Raw genomic sequence first — 11,030 nt, forward strand, 5'->3', positions numbered from 1 at the left:
TGGCTGCCCTCACGTGCTGTGTCCTGCAGTACAGGTGTAGTCTCAGTGCCTTGGCTGTTCTCAGTAGGCCCTGTGCTGTACTGAGCCAGTTGTGATAACCTGCAGTATGTGGGGGGCTTTTATCTTGTATTCATCTTTTCATGGTTTTACTTCAGTCTTTAAAAGTCTTTTCAGTCTCTCTCATGTAGCCATGTCTGTAAACCCATAGCTGTTCACAAGCAGCAACCACCAAACCAAGCCACCCCACAGCCCTCGCTTTCTCTGCCATTGCCTGCCTTTCTGCAGGGAAGTTGCCTGGGGAAAGAGTGGAATTGATAGAGTGACCCGAGGTGGTTGTACACTGAAGGAGAAAGCATATTCCACAGGCACAGAATCCCTTTTAAGAGCAAGCAAGTCAGGAGTATTTCTGCATGTACTTACTTTTTACCATACCAGTGCCTCTGCTGATGACAGGGTTACTTTGAACTGGAGCCTGTAGAGGGAGGTTCTTAGTTCAGCTCTCGTGGGACAGGGTATAACACAAAGTACAAGGCAGTCTCTGCACTAACAATGGGGCCACTGAATTCTCCAGCAGTTGGAATTGTGCAGAGGCATCATTAAGGTGTAGATTCACACAGAGCACACTGCAGTAACTCATTCAGGAGAAGCTGAAAGCCAGCATTGTTCTGCCTCAGCCTCTGTCTCTGAAAGAAGAGATAATCACATATCCAGGTGGAGCTGGTTGCAAATGCCAGAGCTGCTCGTTGGCCTTCAGAATTACCTGGAGACCTGGCAAAGCCTCCCAGCTGCAAACCCAAACGGGCACCTGCCGCCTTTGTCAGACTTGAACCCTCCCCTGTGTTCTGGGAGCAGGGAGCAGTTTGCCATTTCTGATCCTTGTGTGTTCCCCCCTCTCAGGTGCTGTATCCAGTGTGCCATGTGCGGAACTTAATGCTCTGGAGTGCTGTTTACCTGCCGTGCTCTTCCCCCTCTACACCCACTGAGGACACCTGTGCCCCGTACCCTGTTCCAGGCTCTAGCCCTGAAGATCAGCCTCTGGGCAGGTGAGCCTAGAGCCCAGAAATCCCATCCTGTAAAGTAAGATCAACAGAGAATATTGTGGGATATAAAAAGGAGAATACTTGTGGTGGGAGGGAACTGTTTTTCACAGGCTTATTTGTGGGACCTACCCACAAGCAGTCTGTCGTTGCTTGAGTTATGAAAGCCGTTATGTTTCAGAGGTGATAGCATACCACAGAGAAGATTAGCAAATAGAATTAAGCTCTGGGTATTGCATAGCCATGTAGAATTCCTTATATCCTTGTGGGATATAAGCTTTTCATTTGATGGTCTTCAATTTGAGTTCTTTTTCTGTTGCATAACTATTCTTCTGGGGTTTTGAACAACGATTCTGAGCGAATGTTGCTTAGGAGATGGGACCAGACTGTAACTGTGCATTGTGGGAAGGAGATTATTCTGGGAATGTTTGAAGTCTGATGGAACATCTTTTCCTGATGGCAAACAAAGTACTGAAGCAGCTCTGCACTACAGATGGTCAAAATGTGCTCCTACTGCATACTTCACAGAAGGCCATTAGTTAGCAGATTGTTACTGTCCTAATTGGCGGTGGGTGGGGTGGGTGGTATTAAACTGCAGTAGCTAAGCATTGAAAACACTGACTTTGGGTTGTGATTATCTGTGCTTTCCCAGGTTACCAAAGACAAGATCCTTTGACAATCTGACCACGGCCTGTGACAGCAGCGTGCCTCCAAGCAATCGACGCAGTAGCGACCCCAGCCTCAATGAGAAGTGGCAGGAGCACCGCCGGTCCCTGGAGCTGAGCAGCCTCAGTAACCCTGGGGATGACCCTTTCGATGGGGACAGCCTCAGTAAACAGGGCAGGGCTCCAGTGGGAGCAGAGCTCTCTGTGGCAGCTGGTGTGGCAGAGGGACAGATGGAGAACATCTTGCAAGAGGCCACTAAAGATGACGTTGGTCTGGAGGAGCACTCGAGGGGGAGCCTGGAGACAGTAGGTAAAGGGGATGAAATTGCCCCGGATAAGGAGAAGAGAACTGAAAACGTACATGGGTATGTTGGTGACCTCTGTGGAAAGGCTGAGATGGATAAAGGTATTGTAATGAACAATCCAACTCTCAATCCACATCCAGCTTCACAAGGTGCTTCTGAGCTTAAAGGACAACAGGATGAGCATCCTGATCTCAGTAACGCTATCCAGAAGGTACCTCAGGTGAAAGGACTACAGGCTGTAACTTTGGAGGGCTTTGTAAGTAGAGACACTCAAAAGAATACGGAGGAGGAAGGTATTAGCAAACTTGAAGGAGAAGCAGAGAGCCTGTACAGTGCGGAGCAGGCCAGCCTTCCGTTACCTCTCACAATCCCACACGAGGCAAGGACATCCAACATTGAAAGTTCTACAGAAACCTTAACAGAGAACGAAGCAAAGCAGGAGCTCGTTCTGAAGGGTCCTTGCCACATACCTCCCCTGGGCAACAGCAGTGCTGAGGAACTGTCTCGAACTCTTGAAAACAGGCCAGAGGGGGAGAACACGCTAGAGCTTCAGAAACTGGGAACAAAAGTACATAGGACTTCTGGTAGCAGCAACACTCACATCCCGATGCCTTCCCCTTGTGCCTTGCCTTTAGCCGAACGTAAAGATGAGATTGTGTGTAACGGGGAGCTGGAGACTGAGAACAAGATGACAGAGAAACCCACGGGGTTTGGGATGCCCCCGAAATACCACGCCACGAACGGACACTGTGTGAATGGAGAGGACGGGCGGATCAAAGCCTCCCTGAGCAGGCAGGTCTCCGCAGCCAGCTGCAGTTCTGCACAGTTCCACTTGAGGAACCTGCACCAGAAATGGGTGTTTGGTCACCTTGGTAAGCAGCAGGCAGCCAGCAGCCCAGACCAACCTGCCAGAAGTCACCTGGACGACGATGGGATGCCTGTCTACACTGATGTCATCCAGCAGCGCCTGCGCCAGATAGAAACTGGCCACCAGCAAGAAGTGGAGACCTTGAAGAAGCAAGTGCAAGAGCTGAAAAGCCGGTTGGAGAGCCAGTTCCTGAATAGCTCCTTACGTCTCAATGGTGATTATGGAGACGAAGTGGTAAGTGAAATGGTAGTTGGGCCACTGCTGGCAACAGTGGGCTAGTCAGGCATGTTCTGGACCTCACCAGCTTGTCAGCTCTTGGGTTGCTGGGCAGGTGGTGATATTTTGGCCGTGCAAGCTTTATAAAACACTTCAGGTCATTTTGAGGAGGGCAGACAACTGACTGGGTACATGGCAAATGGCAGTTAAGGATGACTAGTAGTTTCGCTGTATTTTAGTTTGACCCTAAATGCCCCAAAGGCTTATTTCAGGATGGGTGTTTCACTCACACATACCTGGACATCTTCATTTGCCTTAAAAACCCCACAAACATATGAAAACTGTGGTTTAAATATGTGGGCAAAGACATTTTTCTATGAATGTGGATGTGGGATTTATAGGAGAGTGGTGTAGACTGAGCTCTGAGTGCTTTGCACACTCAGGGTAAGAAAGATGCAGCAGTAGGCTGCACTGTTGGCTCAGAACAGTGAAGTTCAAGGCTCATTGACTGCAATAAATTGAGAGCTTTTGCAACAGCCTTATGTCAGGGCTTCTGTAATGATTTTAAGGGAGCTTTTAAACTCATTGTGTTCTTACTGGGAAGAGTTTAGTCATAAAACAGAGATTGAAGTTTGAGGCATGATTCAAATCCAGGACTAATCACGGATTTCCATAGCGATGAAATCACCTCTGCAGATGTGGTTGCAAAAGAAACCTTAAAATCAGAGGTGAAATGAGTCATTATTCCAAGGTCAGGATCTCAAGAGCTGACAAGTGTTCTCTGCATCTCCAAGTGGCTTGGGTAGATTTTTAAGTTGCTTCTTCCCTACCTGTTTTTTACCTCATTTCTCCTCTTTTGACTAATAAAAGTCAAAAGGTTTGGGGTTTGGATGCATTGGCCTGGAATTCCTGAGGTTGACGTAACATCATCAAAAGTTTCCTTCTTCCTACATGCACATTATAATGTGGTTTATATGCCTGCAAAATTGAAGAGAAAATAAACTTACAGGAGGTTTGCAGCTTCTGTTTAGTTTCCTGTTGTCTGGAAGGGGCAGAGAGGCTTTATAGACCCAGGTACATCTGTTGTGAGAATACTCGGTGCCTCTTGGCTGTTCACTTCTGGGCATCCATTTCAGCTCGGTGTCATCGCAGCTGCCTGTGGCTTCTGTCACTGGCGAAAGCTTGGATTCCTTGGAGGAATTTGGTGCTTTAATGATAACTCTCCCCATTTTGAAGGGCTGTCACAAAGTGCAGCATGGGGCTGGAGCGGGGAGCGTGCTGTGCTCGAGAAAATACACCAGTTTTGAGAATCTGAGCTCTTCCCAGCTTGGGGGTAAAAGGTTTCCTTCTGGAGCTCCAGAGAGTCGCATTCCTCATGCACTAAAAGGCATTCACTCAAGATTTCTTGCTATTTTTAATGTATATTAAGGGCTGGCTGAGTTTTAGGTCAGTTCCAAACAACTCTACCTGGATGAACTGTATTAAGGAAGTATTATTCCCCCTAAAACTGTATATGGAATATATATGGCTCAAATTCAGAGTTTCCCCTGTGGGATTGGCTTGTATTTTGCAGGAGTTTTGCTGACAAAGGGATCTATGTATTGCTGGTGTTAGCTTTGAAAGTGAAACAGCCTTGGAAAGGAAACATTGGAGCCACAGATAGCAGCTGTTTTGGTTCATCACCCAAAGTGTGGCTAACCCAGCAGAAGAAAAGATCCCAGATTCGTTCTGCCTCACATCACCCTGTCATCAGAGGGTCCAAAACTGAGGTCCTGGGGGACTTTTTGCTTGGTGGTTTGGGTTTTTTTGCAATTCACTGTAGGTAGGGGTCCAGTTATGGCACTCACCCTTGCAGTGCAACCGTAGCCTGCTCTTTCTCAGCAGGAGGTAGCCTTTCCACTCCTCCCTATGTCCAGTTTTATTTGTATGGAATTAGGGATAGGGGATGGTTCTGTTCAGCTGTGTTTGTTTGCCAACAGACTTCTATACCCGACTCGGAAAGCAATCTGGATCAGAACTGCTTGTCTCGCTGCAGCACAGAGATTTTCTCTGAAGCCAGCTGGGAGCAGGTGGATAAACAGGACACAGAGGTACAGACTAAATCCCTGTAAATCGCTCATTCTTCCCATAGGATGGGGATATCCATAACTCAAAACTCTCCTTCAGCCTTTGGTCATGTGCCACTTCTTGTGAGCTCTCTTCCTTGCGCTTCACTGGCGTCTCGTGCTTCAGCCACTGGTACCTGTGCCTATGAGCCCTCTGCCTTCTGCGTGGACCCCTGAGAGGCTGTGGAAGGGATGGTTAGCTCAAAGAGCCTTAGGTGGACACATGCTTGGTGAATATTCTTGGCTGGATACATCTAAAGCCCAGGAAAACCCCAGGGAATTGGACTTCATGGCATCATTTCTGTTTGAGGGGAATCTAGCGTTCTCTTCTCAGGGTTCCTGTCGCCTGTCTCCAGTTGTTGCAAACACTGGATTTGTGCTCTCAAAATAGAACAAGCACCTCCCCGTGGTGCTTTGCTTTGAATTTGGGAGCGCAGATGAGATGGGTTTGTTTCTAATTGCCCTCTCCTTGATACGTTTGGCTTGGGTTCCTTGCAGGTGACGCGATGGCTCCCAGACCACCTCGCTGCGCACTGCTACGGCTGTGACAGCACCTTCTGGCTCGCCAGCAGGAAGCACCACTGCAGGTAACCTGTGCCTCCACAGAGCATGGGAGGGAGGCCACGGCTTGGCTTTCCCTCTCCTTTTAAACCCCGTAGCTCCGTTGTCAGGGGTGGATGTCACACTGGGGGGTTTAGAGGAGGGCTGTGCACGCTCCTGAAGAGCCGAGTGCACTGGAGGAACTAAACAGTCTCTCCTCTCTATTCCAGTTCTGTGAGGAATATATATTGAAAAAGCCAGGTATCTGCTCCACCCCAGCCTAAACAGACCCTGCCTTTTGTCCTCAGGCTGGACCTGGAGGCAGGTGCCTGTTTAGCCTTTTAAGAAGTGTAAATGGTAAAAAATAGTGGTGTGTCATCTTGGCATTCAGGAATGCGGTACTGCAAACGGGTGAATAGCAGCATCTTCCCGTTGCTGGTTGCAAACCTGCTGCTTTCCTTCTCTAACCATTCTCCCCTTTACATTAAATGGCTCATGCAGAGAATCTGGAAAGGACACCTTTGTGAACTAAGCTTTCTGGATTATTCTTTGCCACACGTATTGTCAGCAGAGGCTACAACCGCTAGTGCAGCAGGGGCTCAGGGGAAGACAGTGGCAGAGGTTGCTCGATGAGGTCATACTCCAGCTAAAGACAGGGAATCTCAGGTTTCTATTTCATACAGTTCCTCCTCCTGATTTCTGGGCAGGAGAAAGCTAACACAAGACCCATCATGTAAATGAATGGCAGTTATCCCATTTTGATGCTTCATTGCTTTTTGAAGTGCAGAGAATTATAAACATCTTTCTTCAGTTGTGTCTGTTTTATGTATTGCTCCATTTAGTCTTGTAAAGACAAAGCCAGGGGAGAATGAAAAGTTGTTGAAGGGCTTTGATTATTTTTTGTGTGTCCACAGTGTTTGAGCAAATTTCCGTGTCTTGAGGCTTCAGATGAGAAATAGAATTGCCAAGCCTGCAGTTGTACACATCCAGAGGGGTGTATGAGAGTTCAGGTGGTGTTTTCCTGTGGCCTTCTAGCACTGTGGGGTGCAAAGTGTGCCCATCAGCGCTGTGTCCCTAGCCCATCACACTGGGCGTCCCCATTTCCATTTCCTAGGCCTGGGCTCTGGAGAGCTCCTGGAGTGTGGACACAGGACACCCCAACACCAGTTAAAACTGACTCAGGCTTTCCAGTTTGATTGCAAATTGCCCTTTGACTTGGTTTCTTCAGCTTTCATATGGTGACCAGGCTGTCCACGTGAGCTCTGGTCATTTACAGCAGAGACCAGTAAGGAATGGCAACCAGGAAGAACACCAAGTGTTCCCATAGTACCCGTGCTCACACCCCCAGTGCTCAGTGGCAGTCTGCTCCACAGCTGACCCGAGGCTGAAAATGAGTTGAAACCCACACAGTGCAGGCCTTGAGCAGGATGAAAACATCCCACTTCCTTCACTGCCCCTGTTTGCTGCTTTCCCTCGTTCCCCTCTGAGCTCTTTCTCCCCTCCTTGCAGGGACATTGAAGGTGTTGATCAGATCTGGTGAGCATTTACAACAGCCTCTGTCTGTTCTCTGTCTGCCTTTTCTTGGTAACATCTCTGAACTAACTCAGGCTTTCCCACTCTTTGGTTTTCACTTGCCTAGAAATCACTAGAAACAAGTTGGGGGGGGGAGCAGCACAATCTGGTGGCTGTTTAGATCCACATAACCAGGCCTCTCTCTTCACAGAAGGCACCTAGGACTTGGCTTTTGGTAGCTTAAATGGGGGTGTGGATCTCACACTAACATTGCCAGTAAATTGTGTGTTTCAGTAACAAGGAATGCTTCACTTCTAACTGAGAAGAGCCTGTCTTTCAAGTGTAGCCATTACACAGTTTTGATTCTTTCCCTTTTCTGCCTTATTTTTGGGAGAGGTCCATGAGTTATTCAACAATATTAATAACACTGCAGCATGTTGGCAAAAAATCTGCTACTTCTTTTAGAAGGGCTGAAAATACTGTGGTGGTAACAGGGAATGCAGAGCTGGTAGAGGGTTAGTATCACCAAGATTGGATAATCACAGAATCCCAGCCTGGTTTGGGTTGGAAGGGACCTTAAAGCTCCTCCAGCTCCAACCCCTGCCACGGGCAGGGACCCCTTCCACTAGAGCAGCTTGCTCCAAGCCCCTGTGTCCAACCTGGCCTTGAACACTGCCAGGGATGGGGCAGCCACAGCTTCTCTGGGCACCCTGTGCCAGTCTGTGGCTCAGTAGGAAGAGGAGGTGTGGGCAGCACGATTCCAGCCACCTTCCTCAGATGACCAGGGTGGCTTTTCCAGCATGGGCTTTTAACATCTCTTTGTAATCTCTTGAGCAAAGCAGAGGGACCACCAGCACAGAAAGCAGGAGTTGTTCGGAGTGTTCTGAAGCTCGAGGGAGAACAGCTACCCTTACCTGTCACAGAAGGGTAAACCAACAAAAACCCCTGAGCATATGTTAGGAAGCTGGTGACCTGCAACAAACACGTACTTGTCTTAATCCCTTGGGTTCCTTTTTGACCTCATCCATCAGCAGGGAGCTTCTGCTGGATCCCCTTTGAGCAGCAGAGATGGGGGCTGTGGAATGGCTTCGCCGTGTAACACCTCACTCACTGTGAGCCTGTTCTCACTGTGCTGGGGTTTCTGATAGAGGTTTCTAACAGGGTCTGGGAGAAGACTTCAGCACCACTGCAGGAAGGCCGGGGCTGTTGTCAGGGTTACAGCTCTGAGACCAGGAGCCACTGCGTGGAGCCCAGAAAATGAGCCCACTGAAGTGACAAATGGGGTTTCTCTGCCGCCTCTTTCCCCATCAGTGACCAGCATCTGGAAATCTTGTCTCTTTGGCAGTGAAGCGTTAGTCCAAGCTGCTGGGTGTAGGCAGAATTCTCTGTCAGTCTCGTGGCAGCAGCAATCTTTCCTAGCACAAAACCCTGGTGGCAAAGAGTGAACGGATGGGGTGTCAGGCACGGAGGTGAACCTGACAATTCAGGTCTCTCGGTGCTCTTCTGAAGTCCTTGTGGAGGACAGGACCCTCAGGTTAGTGTGAGCAGCAGCGGGTTTGAGGGGGGCTGCAAGAAGAGCAGGGGACTAACCCGAGGTTTCAGTTCCACCCCTGCCTCCTGCGAGCTGCATGCTCCGGCTCACACCTGACAGGAATGTGTATGAGCACCCTGCTGTGCTGCTGAGCATGACAAACCTGCCTGCCCAGCTCTGCCTCTGCATGATCCTCGGGACTCACTTTACCTTGTGTGGGGAGTGCTGGGAATGCTGCAATAGGGACCGAGCTGCTGGGGCATTGGAGGATTGCATCAGCCCAAATTGTGGGGCTGGTTTCATTTCGTGGCCCATGCTTCAACTCCCAGCAGTGTGCTTGAGAGAAACAGAAGGAAACATCTCTGTGCTGGTACTCACCAGCTTTTAGAAGAGGAAAGGAGCCAAGGCTCCCACCTCCTCCCAGGACATTCTGTCTCTAACACAAGGCTGGGTCAGGGATGTGAGCAGGCCCAGGGCACCCCACTCCACATATCCTTATGGGGGGGAGCCCCTTGGTTGCTTTGCTTTAGCCATGTGCCCCCGAGGTGCAGTGCGGTGATGAGCATCATCGTGCCCAAGCTCCTCTGCAGGCCATAGGAGAGAACTCACCCTGGTTTCAGGGAGGAGTGGGTTCCCTCCAGTTTCATAGAAGCACAGAATCCCAGCCTTTTTGGGGTTGGAAGGGACCTTAAAGCTCCTCCAGCTCCAACCCCTGCCACGGGCAGGGACACCTTCCACTGGAGCAGCTTGCTCCAAGCCCCTGTGTCCAACCTGGCCTTGAACACTGCCAGGGATGGGGCAGCCACAGCTTCTCTGGGCACCCTGTGCCAGCGCCTCAGCACCCTCACAGGGAAGAGCTTCTGCCTCAGAGCTCAGCTCAGTCTCCCGTTTGTCAGCTGAGTTTGATCTCAGTGGTGCCCAGGGGAGCTGTGGCTCTAGAGATGCTCCATGAGCTTTGTGCTCCCTCCTGGTGTCCTTCCCTAGAGCTCCACTCCAGCTGCAGCAGTGAGGAGCACAGGGTGCAGCTGCTCGTGGGGTGGCTTCTCACCCCAGCCCGTGCCTGGGAAGGAGCTGCTGCAGCCTCTGGGCTGACCACATCACAACCCAGCAGAAGGGAACAGCAGCAGTTACAGCTCGGGGACCGTTCTCCAGCTGCCTCTAATCTTCTCTTTTCCATTTCTCCTCCCTTCCTGATGCAAGGAACTGTGGAAACGTGTTCTGCTCCAGCTGCTGTAACCAGAAGGTGCCCGTGCCCAGTCAGCAGCTCTTCGAGCCCAGCAGAGTCTGCAAATCCTGCTACAGCAGCTTGCACCCCAGCAGCTCCAGCCTTGACCTCGAACTGGATAAACCCATCACTGCCACCTCAAACTAAAGTTCCAGCCTTGAAGCAGCGCGGAGCAGCCGTGCCCATTCCCCCCCCCGACAGCCAGGCAGGAGGATTCCCAGTGGGCTGCGGCTGGGAGGATGAGGGAGCCACGTGTGCACGTGGGAGGTTGGGGCCTGGGACAGTGCTCAGCAGGACAGACCTCGAGGACGTGCCGCTGGATTGTGGGATTCTCCTTTTCCAGCTCCCCCCCTTTTCCTTTCTGTCCTATTTGTGTGTATGTGTCTACGCGCGTGCGTGTGTGTGTGTGTATATATAATAATATATATATGTTTGTTTGCTGGAAGGTTGTGGCAGTGGGATGGGAGCTGGCTCACAACCAGCTTTCCCCTTTGTATTTAACTGTCCCACTGCAGAACTGTTGCAGACAGACAATTTGGGGTGGGGTGGGGGGAAGGAGAAGAGGGGAATGAATCCAGCCAGTGTGCGGAGCGTGAATTCCTGTAGCGTCAGTGCTAGCGCTTTCAATCACTCCTGTTACTTCCAAACAAGGAACTGCTGTTTGGGAACCTGTTGCTGCTAGAAGAAATGGGAATCTCTTTCCCAAGAGAGCACTCTCCCTCTCTGTTCTTAGAGTGGGCTTAGTTACCCCCAATCAGTTGCAGAGCTCTGCTTGCACACGCACCGGGGTGCTTTGTTGCCGCGGCTCGGAGCGGGAGCGCCCGGATCGCGCTGGCAAAGGGAAGCACGTGCTTGTTGGGAGAAGGGGTTGGCGTGGCTGTGATGGGCTTTCCTCTGGTGCCTCTGAAGCTCTGCCAATGCAATCCATTACTGAAACCCAAGCGGGGAGTAGGAGACCTCCGAGTCCCCCCCTGCCCCGGCTGTGGGGGGGTTACTGGGTGTGGAGCTGCTCCGGGGCAGGGCTCT

General features: G+C 50.5%; 1 protein-coding gene across 6 annotated transcripts in view; it reads left to right on the plus strand.

The window, feature by feature from the left end:
- Positions 1-10,449, plus strand: part of MTMR3 (myotubularin related protein 3) — a 74,768-nt gene extending 64,319 nt beyond the window's left edge. For 3 of the 6 annotated variants that reach the window (XM_057410913.1, XM_057410924.1, XM_057410932.1), the window contains 6 exons: positions 898-1,043; positions 1,690-3,109; positions 5,071-5,181; positions 5,695-5,783; positions 7,246-7,272; positions 9,980-10,449. In XM_057410913.1, the coding sequence (XP_057266896.1) occupies positions 898-1,043; positions 1,690-3,109; positions 5,071-5,181; positions 5,695-5,783; positions 7,246-7,272; positions 9,980-10,151 (1,965 nt within the window). In that variant the 3' untranslated portion in view covers positions 10,152-10,449. The remainder of the gene's footprint in view (positions 1-897; positions 1,044-1,689; positions 3,110-5,070; positions 5,182-5,694; positions 5,784-7,245; positions 7,273-9,979) is intronic. The other 3 variants (XM_057410940.1, XM_057410949.1, XM_057410958.1) reach the window with 3 other exon arrangements.
- The last annotated feature ends 581 nt before the right edge of the window (positions 10,450-11,030 follow it).

The sequence above is a fragment of the Pezoporus wallicus genome, unplaced genomic scaffold (assembly GCF_028554395.1).
Source record: "Pezoporus wallicus isolate ANWC-B61680 ecotype Strahan unplaced genomic scaffold, APGP_CSIRO_Pwel_v1 contig_8226, whole genome shotgun sequence".
Lineage (NCBI taxonomy): Eukaryota > Metazoa > Chordata > Aves > Psittaciformes > Psittacidae > Pezoporus > Pezoporus wallicus.